General features: G+C 45.2%; 1 protein-coding gene across 1 annotated transcript; it reads right to left on the reverse strand.

The window, feature by feature from the left end:
• Window positions 1–376: 376 nt before the first annotated feature.
• LOC110976431 (clotting factor C-like) lies at window positions 377–11701 on the reverse strand. The gene is made up of 9 exons (XM_022229691.2): window positions 10298–11701; window positions 5743–5952; window positions 4848–5090; window positions 4324–4500; window positions 3564–3752; window positions 2990–3132; window positions 2413–2518; window positions 1970–2170; window positions 377–1474 (listed from the first exon to the last, which is right to left on the reverse strand). Exons 1-9 carry the CDS (start codon window positions 10383–10385, stop codon window positions 1017–1019), a joined length of 1815 nt encoding a protein of 604 aa, XP_022085383.2. The 5' UTR covers window positions 10386–11701; the 3' UTR covers window positions 377–1016.
• Window positions 11702–12429: the final 728 nt, after the last annotated feature.

A 12429-nucleotide genomic window follows, 5' to 3' on the forward strand; every position in this document is an offset into this window, starting at 1 on the left:
AAAGCAATAAAACACAGCATAAAAGGAAGCGGCACCTCGACGCGACGGCACGACGGGACGGAACCGAGTATCGTCGCGTCGTGGCGTCGGGGCGATGGGACGACGCGGCGCGACGCCAGCGAAATTGAGCACAACTCAAGTGCTAAGTGCTTCGTCCTTGTCACAAATCAAATCCTCATCAGTAAAGACAAATCATTTGATGGATTTTTTAGCCAAGGCGAACAATATCCAATTCACCCCGTCGGCCAATAGTCGATATTATCTGGGGACCCTATGCGGTGGCGCCATGCAAAGACTGGAAATGACTCGCACGCCGTAAACCGTGCGTGACAGCCTTGCATTTTTCTGATCACCACACAAATTTAGACGAAAAAAGTCTGATTACACTTAATAACCTTTATTTTCATTCTTAGAATGTGAATCGTGGATTATAGAGTGTTTGAACATTGTTGTATTGTTATTTTGAGTAAACTTTGAACAAATTTTGTTTACAATAGGGTTGCATAGATGGTGTTTTAAATCAACACTCTCTCGTTCGAAATTCGTTACATTTTGATATAACATTAATTCTTAAAAGAAACATTACAGACACAACAGAAACAAAGAACAGAAACACAAAACCTAAAGAGACTAAAAGGAGGCACTATTAAATAGTAAACAATTAAAACAATCAAATTTGTCGAATAAAAAGGAACGTTATTTTAAAAGTGAAAGATAGCTTACATAGCACGTAACCAAAGGGATTATGAGGTTTGGGCATCAAAAATGTATTTTATTAACAAACGTGCATCAAGAGGTTTGTATGTAAGTGGGAGCGGGGAAAAAGATTTTTGGAAACTGAAGGGAAAATGATGAAATAAAGTAGCGAAAGAAACTTCGGTATCTCCATCGTTCACTTTATCATGCCCTTTCCTCACTTTAACAGCCCCATCTTGTCTGTCCCGCTTAAGCTCAAGTAAACTGCACGGTGTTTTTGTTTTCCAAGTTCGTTTCCTCGACTACGGTGTCCTCCAAAATCATACCAGATACATGTCGTGCTCTGAGGGCGTATGGTTGCCCTTCATGACCGACTCTACCCACCACATGAGCTTGGGCACGTGGGTGTAGAAGGCGAACTGTCCCTTCACCGCGCAACCCTTCCCCGAGCTGACGATGCCGATCTGCACCCATCGCCAGTCGCTCTCGCTGGCTGCCGGGGGGAAGACGCGGCGCATCAGCGGCCCGCCGGAGTCGCCGAAGCAGGCGTCCCGCAGCTTGCGGTTGTAGCCTGCGCAGAACATGTGAGGGGTGAACTGGTCGGGCTCCTCGCCGATGCGGATCAGGCTGTTGATGCAGGTGGTGTCGGTGCGCAGGGGCATCTCTAGCTGTTGGAGGCCCTCCTCGAAGTCGCTGCCCCGGCTGCTGTTGGCGGGCACGGGAGAGCTGTGGCCCCAGCCTAGGACCATGGCAAACTCGTCCACTTCGATCAAAGCGTCTGGTTTAGGGGAAAGCGGTCCGTCAGCAAAAAAAATCTTAACAATTTGATTTAGATTACGCTGCAGATATTCCTTACAAAACAGCCCTCAAAAATTAGCCATTATAGTAACAAATTCTGGTATTATGTGCAGTACCACAGGCTGCCCTCCATTGGATGGACAGAATTTCATTGCTTTGTCCACACTGACCACTAGGCGTTTTCGATAATTAATTTTGTTTGGTAATGTTGTAATGACCCCTAGACAACATCTTCTCATATTCATAAGAACTTTCTTTGAATTTGCCAAACATGCCGTTCGGGCAACGTTTGGACCTGTCTCATTCGTTGTCTGTTCTTATCGACATTGATGATTTCTAACAACCTCTATGATTGGCCAAACCATTTCCTTTAGAGAACATTATATCTATTATCCAGTGGAGTAACGTACATGTATATTTAAACTCGCATGCACTGAACTGTTTACCAGCGATCTTTCCACAACTAACAACTTACCTACATCATCCTCTGGTCCAGGTACCTCAGGAAGGCATACCGGCCTGACAAAGGTGTTGAGGACAGCCGGTGCAGCTAGATGCAAGAGGGCGATGTCGTAGTCGAAGTTGATGAAATCATGCTGCTTGGGTAAGTACAAGCCGTCAATGTTGAAGACCTGCTCTTTGTACGTTCCGCCGTCCCGCTCGCGATTTGTCAGTCCTGAACAAGAAAGCGTGGAAATGCATCGAGAGAAACACATTAACGAAAGTTGTGAGTAAAAGGTGAAAAAATTCAGAAAAGTCACAGTAAAAAAGCGAGGTGTCGCAAATGTGACGTCGCATCATACTGTGCATAAAAAGAACTTTAGGCCTATCCGTCCTCACGGCTTCGGACAGCATGGAATGAGCCTGAAGTAGAGAGAGATGAAATCCCATCGAGCGGGGATCGAGGTTACAGCTTACCTAGTCTAACCTGTAGTCGGGCTATGTCCTCATCGTACCCAAAGCAATGACCTGCCGATAGGACCCAGTTCTGTTCCACCAAAGTCCCGCCACAGAAGAAAAACCACTGGAAATAAATGAAAGCGATTGTCTTGCACCATATCCTCGGTATTTCACTTGCTTGCGTCCCTAGGTGTTTTATTTTGATTCCCGTTTTTTATGTGTTGGTTTCTTTGTGACTAACAACAGAAAACTACGTAGCAATGCCAAAGAAACACTGTCAAGTGTAAGCACTGTCAAACATTTCCCGAAGATTTCCCAGACCACCATAGGTAATTTCAAGCACGTGATGCGTTCCACCGATTGCGCATGCTCTGTGCTTTGAAATATTTCTGGTGAATTAGAAAACTCATGAATTGATCATGAATTCTTGCTGATACATTGTGCACAATTTTAAGTCATCTTTATGATGCTGTGAATGATTCTATGAGGTGGAACTTAAATGATCACCATGCCCTGAATCCTGAAAATAAATACCTATTTCCCCTATTGCGTCTTGTACGAATCTTATATGAATATCTAAGACTTCCCCACTTACCGAGCCGTCATCCCTCTGCCAGTACAGCGCGGCCTGCCACGGCCAAGCGGCATCGTTGGCGTCGAACCCTCCGATGACACGGCCTCGGATAGGCTGCGTGATGTCTCCAGAAACGCCGCAAGTGGAAAAATCTTCAGAAGAGTCTAAATTCATGTGTACAAGAACCAGAGGCCTTAAGTCAACTGGGGCAATATTCTGTATTTTGGCATTTATTCTCAGAGGAGTTTTGTATTATATGTTAGTGTTCTTTTTATGTGGGATTATTTTCAACTGAGAAAAGTACAAAAGTAACTCGTATCATTCTTAATTATATTCTTCAAAAATCATCAGATTGATCCAAACCACTGAGGCAGTGGTTTGAAGAAACATCAACGAGGGGGTTGGAAACCGTTGGTGAGATTTACAGAATTATTCTCGAGTCTTGAGAAAATCTTGAATGAAATGACCCTTGGGTGTATCGCTTCTGTCCAAGCTTCAGTCGTCGGGACTGCAAGCTTTCAAGTGAGAACATTTCCACGTATCGGCAGAGGGCTCCCTCAAGTGAAGAATACGACAGATGATGTCCATCGTGTACCTAGTTCACACCTCGGTACGTTGCCCGTCCACTCTCCGAACCAACATCCGATCTCATCGTCACCTCGAACCTTGCGGTAGCCCTTCTCGCACGAAAACTGCAGGTGCAGACCGTGGTTTAGCCTCTTGGGATCGCTCAGGTCGTTGGTTATGAGAACGTAGGGCGGAAGGTCAGGAATCACACAGCTTTCTGTTTTCCATAAAAAAAAGTCAGAGCTGAATTCATTTTGAAATTCTACCGAAGTCACAGAGTGTTGGGAGAGAGTCCTATTTTGAGGAAGGCACAATCAAGTTTAGCATTGGACTTGATTGCCCTTGGAAAGGTCGATTGCTAAGAATTCTGCATAGCGGAGTATTCAGAATGGTTCCTTTCACAAATGCCAAAACAAGGCGAGAATGATGTCCAAGCAGAGCTTATTCCTGCTGTCATAATAGCTGACGCTGTTTAGTAATAAAAAAATTGTCGGTGATGATGTTGATGATAACGACATAAATGGTGGTCATGAAGATTTTTAAAATTCGAACATAATTTTATTACTATTATTCGCTTTATATTATATTATAGTATTCGCTTATTTCGGGTATTCGAATATTATTCGGTTGTGCTAACCCTTGTGGAATTTCAGGGAGAAAAGTGGAAGCCATGGACAGACATGAAGCAGAGGAGCCTGACAGAAATGAATAACCTTCATTAAAAACGGATGAAAGATGAAACTCAAGGATTTTTAAGACACACAAAAACTGCAAAATAGTACCCTTACTTTCAACGCACATCGGGGAGTCTGGGTACCACTCTCCCCGGTAACACTGCACAGGAGTGTCGGTGGCTCGCTCGGCGAACGGGAAGCACTCGTACTCCACCTCCGTGCCGTCACGCACGGAGTCCGAGGCGTCGTTGAGGTAGGTGCCCGACCACAGTTGAGGCAGCTCACACACATCTATTGCACAGTGGGGGAAAGATGACATTAAAATAAATCGGCACTAAAATGCTGCAATTTGTGTGTTTGTAAACTAGTGATTTGTGGTAAATGAGTAGTTTGCCAGAGGATATTGGAGCCCGACGTGTCAGGGTTCTAGATGCAATTGGTATATTTAATTCTTTTCACTTAGAACGAAATTTCGGGCAAATCGAACCACGACAAAAGTGACTTCACTGATGACGGTGAGGATAGAGTTTGGGTCGGAGAGTTTAAGCATCTCGAACCTGACACCCCCTCAGAACTTGTTGAGGCCTGTATTCCTGAACTTTTCCCCACAGCCCGACCAAAAAAACTCAGCCACTTACGATCAGCATTCATGGGGTCCGCGTCGGCCGTCAGCGTCTCGCGGGTCAGGCAGAACGGGATGTCCGGTAGCCACTCGCCGGCCGTGCAGGTGGACGAGCCGTCCCCGTCCACCAGTGACGTGCCCCGCTGGCAGTACACCTGCACCACGGTGCCGTGCCGGTAGGAACCGTCTGACCGCTGCTCGTTGGTGTACTGGACCGTGTCGTAGTTGTTGACGGTAGGCTGTAGCCTCTCACAACCGGCTAGTAGGAGTATAGTTCGGGGAAACAGTAAAATTCATACCTCGGAGAGTTTGGTGAAATTTAATGGGTATTACCGATTCGGATGGAAGGTATCAGATAAGCTTTTGCTCAACTCCAAAAAGTACAACTCGCAAAACCGTTGTCGCAATTAAAGCAGACAGAGAAACTTGATTTCTGAAATGGCACCAATCCTCTTAGCAAAGGGCGTAACTTCGTGGCGGGGGCTACCTAAGGAGCCCCCAGCAAAAGCCCATCCTCCCGATCCCCCCCCCTCGAAATTTTGAAACATGCACAAACACTGTTAAGCAGCGATTCATTTGCTTTAAGTGCCCTTGAAAAAAGTGTGTTCCAGGTACCCCGGTCACCCTCGTTACGCTCATGAACATCCCCATTCCCTGAAAAGAAACATCTTTCCAGCTTACCACTGCAAACCTAAGTTGGTTTCGGAACTTAGAACAAATATCCTAGCTAAATTGCAAGTAAAACCTCTCTCTTTTTTACCTTTTCCACAGGACAGCTTTAGTTTCTCGTGTGTCTACAATCAACATCGTTGTTTTCAGAACTTTAAGAAAATTCCACAGAATACTCAAAGTGCGTTCTTTGTGAAGACACGTCACTGACAACGCGACGCGATAACTCAGATGCTTCGTACCTGGGACACATCTCGGCGTCTTGTTGGTCCACTCCCCGTTGATACACTCGGAGGACGGGGAACCCTTGAGGATAAATCCCCGGTGACATTTGTATATCTTAAGCGCGCCGGTGGTCAGCTGCGCCCGTGAGTAGAAAGTCTTGACCCCCTGGGGAAGGTTCTTATACTTGATGAACCCGTTCGCGAACCGGCGGTTGTCGGGACAGAATGCTATCAATGGCGGAAAACGCAAAGAGAAACAACAAAGTATCATTAAAAGGCAAGATTTCTTTCACAAGAGACACAAATTATGCAACCTTGACTTACAAAATTGGCACGGTTATGAATCATAGCACAGGCCGTGTCCGAATCACTTGGCTACGGCTTGAACTTCGCACGAGTCAATGGCAGTGGCCGTGGCCAGTTCCCATTTAGTCGTGTGTAAATTCCTGCCGTGGCTAAGTGATTTGGACCTGGACATGGGACAAATTTAGGAAGTTAGAATCCGAACTTTATCAGAAGCACCCCCTCAACGGTTGAAAAGAGCCAAGTTGGTCGGGGAATGCTCATTTTGTTGGTAGCGATTCAGTCGTAACGCGTGCATTTCATAGTCGTTTGTGGACCAGCCAAGTGCAGTTCCTACCAAAGGAGCCTAGGAAAAGCTGCGCCCTCTCTTGGTCCATCTCGGGGATCATTCATTCAACAAGGCAATAGTGTCCATGGAAGAACTTAGAAGACAAAAAGTCAAGAATTTTAAACGTTATACCTGAAAGATTAGTCTTGTAATTAAAGTTCGGCGCCACCCAATAGGCCTACCACCTATTTTTCGTTAAATGGACATATCACCAAGAAAATCTTCAGCTTTGTGGTAAACTTAAAACTGGCCATGGGGCAAAAGCTTAATTGAATTCCCCTTAAACTGTACCATTCTGGACTGCAAGAAAACATGTATTAATTTATTAATAGAGGGGCAGTGTGCTGTCCTGTCAATTATACACCTCAAGTATCACAGACCATCAAAACATCTCCCATTTATTTCAGCTGCCTTTTCGTGACTTTGTATTGATCAGTGGTTAAATTGAAAAATATTATGTTTCTCGGGGGGATCAACCTCTCACTGGCAGGGAGCGGAAACTTGCTCTGTGTTTGTGCAGTCCATCAGGACACGCGATTTCACGAAAACCAGGTCGGGAGCTTTTTGGCTCTACTGTTCCTGGGGAACCTATCACCAGGAGCGTTACTGCGGTCTTCGGAAATTTACAACTGAAATCCTGTTTCAAAAATACGGTACATCACTGTACCTTTGATCTGGCTAAAGTACAACGTATGGGCAACACAAAAGCTGAGCGTAAATTGCAACCAAACATAGTTGTGTGATGACGCTAGGGACAAGAGGACTTGCCCCGAACGGTTCAGTTTTAAATATAAATCAAATCTCAAGTCCATAACTGTCTACAAGCTGAGCTCTTTGAAATGCCGGGTATAGTCATATTTATTGTGGAAAAATAAACGTTCATGCAAGCCTGGGTTGGCCTGATGCTGTTTCGTCTTTTGCTGTTAATCCAAAGGTGCAAACTATGGCCACGTGCTGGAATCAAGGCTACCACCTGAGCTGCCTCGCTTATCAAGGGTGCCGCGAAGGGTATTGGGAATGTTCGGTGTGTCATTTCATGGAGCTATAAATGGTTATTTTAAGGGCAGGAAACCGCTAACCAAAGTTCAGTCGATATCTGCATAGAACAGCCGCCGGTCCAATCCAACCCATTTAAGTCCTCCAATCTTCTCGCCTGTACAGCAGCGGATGTTTGAGGGGTCATCGGGAGAGCCAGAAAAAGTGAACCGACATTTGAAATTCCGCTTCGGATTTGACAGTTCAAAACAAACGGCAGACAAAAAATAGCATGTGGAAAAAACACTTGGAACTAAAAAAGTGACCACAATCTCAAAAAACATTCAAGGGAGCGAAGGACTTGCATAGACAGCTGATCTATCTTTGTTCTTCTCATTTTCAATCGTTTAAAAATAGAATAAATCATGCATTGAAACAAGAAAGAACACATTGTATACTTTCACAAAATATTAAATGAAACACGATAAAATACTTGTTAAACCACGGAGGAATAAGAACTCATGGTTAAACCTATATAGGTTTTTCTCCACGTGTGGCTAATTTGGGATTTTAGCTTGCACTGTCATCAAGTCCTTTATTATTTTGTAAACAAGGCAGTGTTGTCCGAGTTCTAAATTTTAGACTTGGTATGGGACTGATGAAAGTACTGAAATGCAGGAGTAGCCCATGCAATGGCCAACTTGGAGTAAAACTTTCTCGGAGGCACACAAGGGTGCAGAAGGGAGCACGAGTCTCCGGGGGGGGGATACATCCACTTCGAAAAAAGACGAGTTCAGGTCTTATGAATTTTTGTGGCATCTTAGAGATGCACATATCGGGGCAGATCTAGCTTTCAGGGAAAGGGGGAAGGGCCGATGGGCGACACGGTTGTATACATTATTGTTCACAGACCGCTCGCGGCGACGGGTTGGGCCCCATCTTTGATCCAGCGGAAATCGATGTAATTGTTTACATGTAGATGGATAGATGGACGGCGCAATCCTTGTCCAGAATTTTTTCTGGTACTCATTTCCCGTCGTTTCACTGGTAGTTCCATTTAGTCCGCGGCTGAATGGGGGGGGGGCGGTTGCAACCCTTCCCCCTAGATCCGCCTCTGCGTGTACATTAAATCCAGTGGAAGAAAAGTATTTTAGACACTTGTTGACTTTTGGTTTTTGTGTTACTCCAGAATCTTTATGTAGCATCCAAAATGTAAACTTGGCAGCCAGAATTTAAATCTTGGCGGATACTTCTTGAACATGGTGGGCTGCCAGGCTACGGTGCTTTTCAGGCGGGAGACTTTAGGGGGAAGTGTGCTTAAATCCAGCCCTCATGGACGAAAGCTGTCAGCTACTTTGGGATATTTTTCTGACAAAAGGGGGAGAAAATTAAGCCCGACCTCCGACTTCAATTAAGGACAGCCTCCAGTCTGGATGACTCGCCCAGAACTATAGACCCAAAATAGGCAGCCTTCTGAAGTCCTGCCCATTTTCCATTGGTGTATAAGTGACGTTGTCAGGGGACATAACAAAGATGGCCGACGACGGCGTTCGTTTTGAAAGCAAGTACGAAGTATTAAGCTATGTGCACTGTTTTCTTGTATGGGATTCATTCGATTAATTTTATTTTCGGTTTTAGATTCCTACGGTATCGTAACACTGTTATTCGGCAAAAAACGAAACCAGAGGCAACAGACGACTCCTTAAACGTCCACGATGTGATAAATAAATATTTCCCTTCACTGTAAATTCAATTTTAAAGGACCTATTAAAAAAACAACAGTGTCAGCCAGCAGCCAGACATGCCATACCGTGATATCATGAAGGCCATAACTTCCAGCTACTATAAACGCCAGACGAAACATCGACACGCCCGGTGGGTGGGCGTACTGAATCATGACGCGTGCAGGCTGTATTTCGCAGATACTTCTCCGAAAAAGGGGGAGTGGGGTGGTTGCCTAGGACCCCCCCAAAAACAGCGTAACAAACGCCTTCACGGCAGAGGGGGTTAAACGACTGGGTATAAGGGAACAAAGTCCAGTTTGAAAGACGTAATATATATCGGAGAAAGTAGCCATATTATTGTTACAACAAAGCCGAAACTAACACCAAACAATAATGAAAAGTATTTCAGGTTTGCTACAACAAATCAACAACCTCAATTTTGTTTCTGAAGCGATAAGTCTTTGGCACTACGTCAAGAAACCGCAAAGCGAGGGCCTTTTTCTTACAGTGTAGGCCTAATCTCTCTGAATACCCCCCCCCCGAAAATCTTTTCAATCTCCAATGATGAGTATCTTTATGATTTTGATTAGCAATGACCAGCCGTTTAAATTCAGATACGCAATTAACAACGGTACTTTTTTGTTGATTATCCTGTATAGTGGTTTAGAAATTTGGTATTTTTATTCCTCGCCTGCGTCTGTAGTGTAAAGAAAACGAATCGATTGGATTTGGTGGGAAATGAAGCGAAAGGGACGGAAAATTTTTAATTACTATCGCAACTGTGAAAAACCGAAATTGTCGTCGCCTATATATCGCTTTTCGCCTAACTCTAACTTTCTTAAATGATAGCCGCTCCAACTGACCTGGTGAAAAACAGAATAAAATATTTAAGAAAAGGATTCATTTGTTCGAAGTTTAAATATGAAGACAGCTTTATTGAATTTACTAATATAGGCCGTGCACTAACAAACCTCGGAGTTTTATACACAACAATGCATGCATTTTGTGATTATACCAACTTCTCGGGGAAAGTACGACATCTGTTCCCAGTCTGCCAAGATCGTGAACTTTGGATTCCCGCTTCATTTTTACGAGATCCAGACTGTACATGCAGAAAACGGTCGTGACTGTTTGGAAATTGAGAACATTAACACAGTGCTCATTAAAACAGCAATCATCACCATCGAGCGCCGTCACGTTCCCTGAAAGGAAAACAAAAAAAGGAGAATAAAACTCCACTTACGGACAAAGAATCCCTGTACTTGTCCAAACCTGAGAGTGAGAGACAAAAAGACTTGGAGAACTGAGAGAAAGACGGTAGAAATCCGCATAATTGTAAGAGGTTGGAAAAGCCTTCCCGTCGCTAGCTGTACACAAGTAAACTTCGGGGTCACCAGTTGTTTCTCGTTGGCAGTCACTCAGCACAGGGTCCGCAGGGTAACGAGGTAAGCGGGCCCGACTTCCCCCCGAGCGACTGGTGAGACGGGACGTACCGACGGTCTGTGAGCTACTTTGGCAGACGTCAGCACCTTTGCTTGCCCCACGGACTTATTGTTTTTCTAAGGCAGCAGCGCAATTTATAGCCTCGTTACTCCGTCGAGTGGTGACGGTTTGCTGGCAATCGTTGTGGTACGGTTGCACTATAATAATGGGCGATTGATTCGCCAGCGAGACTTTAAAGTCAGCTGTAATTTCGTCTCTGCTCGTGGCGAAACCGTCGCACTGATATTTTCAAAATTAATTCCAGCCCTCGAGGTTCGCTACTGCCCATTCCTGGTCCCGTCCGTTTGCATTTATATACTGTACACAGCTTGTGCGTGGTTTACGCATACATCGCTAGTGGTTCTCGGGACTGTGATCTCCTGATGACGGAAACGTGGGGGACGGTGGGGTCTAGTCAGAAAAGTCGGGGGTTGATGATCGTCGTTATCGCGGCATCAGGCTCAGCAAGACGACGTACGGTGACTCACTTGTCCACCATGCAAGGATGTTGAACCCAATTCCGCGATTTTTCCACGAAAGAGTGACCACGGTAAACCAACGCTTACATCCAGTGTCAAAGTTGCAAGCCGGAATCAACCTCCTCATTAATTCCCCCGTTTTGGAGAATTTTTACCCATGGGCCTGCAATAACCAAACACCATAAATTCTGCACTACCGTTGAGCCTTATCTCTCCGTTCTGGTGCTGTGGCGCACGGCGCACGCACAACAGCCAATAGTAATCTACCCCAACCGGGGCTTTTATATCCTTGATCCTTTGACCAAGGAAGTATGACTAAAAACTACAGCTGTTGAACGATCTGGCTGATCACTTTCACGCAGGCTGACAGCATGCAAGAACCGTTCACGATGAACCTGTCTGATGTGTTGTTTTTAAGTATCCGCTGGAGTAGCGTGGACATGTGCAGGCAAATGTGAGAGAAGTCGGTTGCGCCTCACTTTCCATAGCACGTGATATCACATAATAATCAGGCGCGAGAGAGCGGGACCGGCACAAGCCACTTAATGCGGTGTACCTATCTGCCTCGCCGGCATTGCATTTTGCCAGCTTGGGCGCTCTGTCCAGGCATGGAGCTATAAAAAGCCTCCATGGTCCAGGCCACCGAGAACAATGACAAGTTCCGGGCACCATGGTGTGACAGTCCTGGTTCGAGACGCGACCTAAATGCCCATGAACTCGCGGTTGGTCTTTTCTTCGCTACATCTGCAATTTTCATCAGTAGCCATCCGCCACATTGTGACAGGGTGCCACAAAATGAGAAATAAATTGGCCAAGCATTCAAATGCCGCTAAATCGTTTTAATATTGTCCTAAGAGTCAAAGAAGGCCAACTTCCCTGCATAAAAATCATAGTAAAGGGCACTTTAACCGCCCTGTTTATCACCTATGAGCCCCATCTTCATTTTTCTTTCGCATTTTAATCTAAAATGCCTCGATTTTGTTTTGTTTTGTTTTGTTTTTACTTCGAGGGCTGCGCGACTTATCCCTCGAATTGCGGGATCAGCAAGACCGGATTCCACTGCAGAGTGAAGGGAAGTTCGATGACCACGTGATCATTGAGTCTTCGCTTGAAACATCAGTGCAGGTTTACAGTTTCCTGGCATTTTTCCGATATTAGGAAACGATGATCTCATAGTCACAACTTTTTGACAGCATTGCTTGGACTCTGAAAAGGGGGACGGGTCGCGCTCCCCAAGTTCTGTCAACAGAGGGCGACAAACGTCTCACCTATGTTTGCGATTCAAATACTGAACAGAATGGAGGGCGCCCTATACGCCCACTCTCGATCGCGATCTCTGGAGCCCAGTGCTTTGCAAGTTAAAATTAAATACCATTAGATAATCGATAGAATTTGGTTCTGAAATCGTAGAGAA

This window comes from Acanthaster planci, linkage group LG11 (assembly GCF_054643075.1).
Source record: "Acanthaster planci isolate LZ-2023a linkage group LG11, COTS_SCS, whole genome shotgun sequence".
Classification (NCBI taxonomy): domain Eukaryota; kingdom Metazoa; phylum Echinodermata; class Asteroidea; order Valvatida; family Acanthasteridae; genus Acanthaster; species Acanthaster planci.

Excerpts from the sequence above, each read along its gene's own strand:
- LOC110976431 (XM_022229691.2), bottom strand. The coding sequence starts at position 10,385 with ATGCGGATTTCTACCGTCTTTCTCTCAGTTCTCCAAGTCTTTTTGTCT. Across the intron at positions 5,091-5,742 it reads GACGCCGAGATGTGTCCCAG|CCGGTTGTGAGAGGCTACAG; the intron begins GTACGAAGCATC and ends TACTCCTACTAG. Across the intron at positions 4,501-4,847 it reads GGACCCCATGAATGCTGATC|ATGTGTGTGAGCTGCCTCAA; the intron begins GTAAGTGGCTGA and ends ACTGTGCAATAG.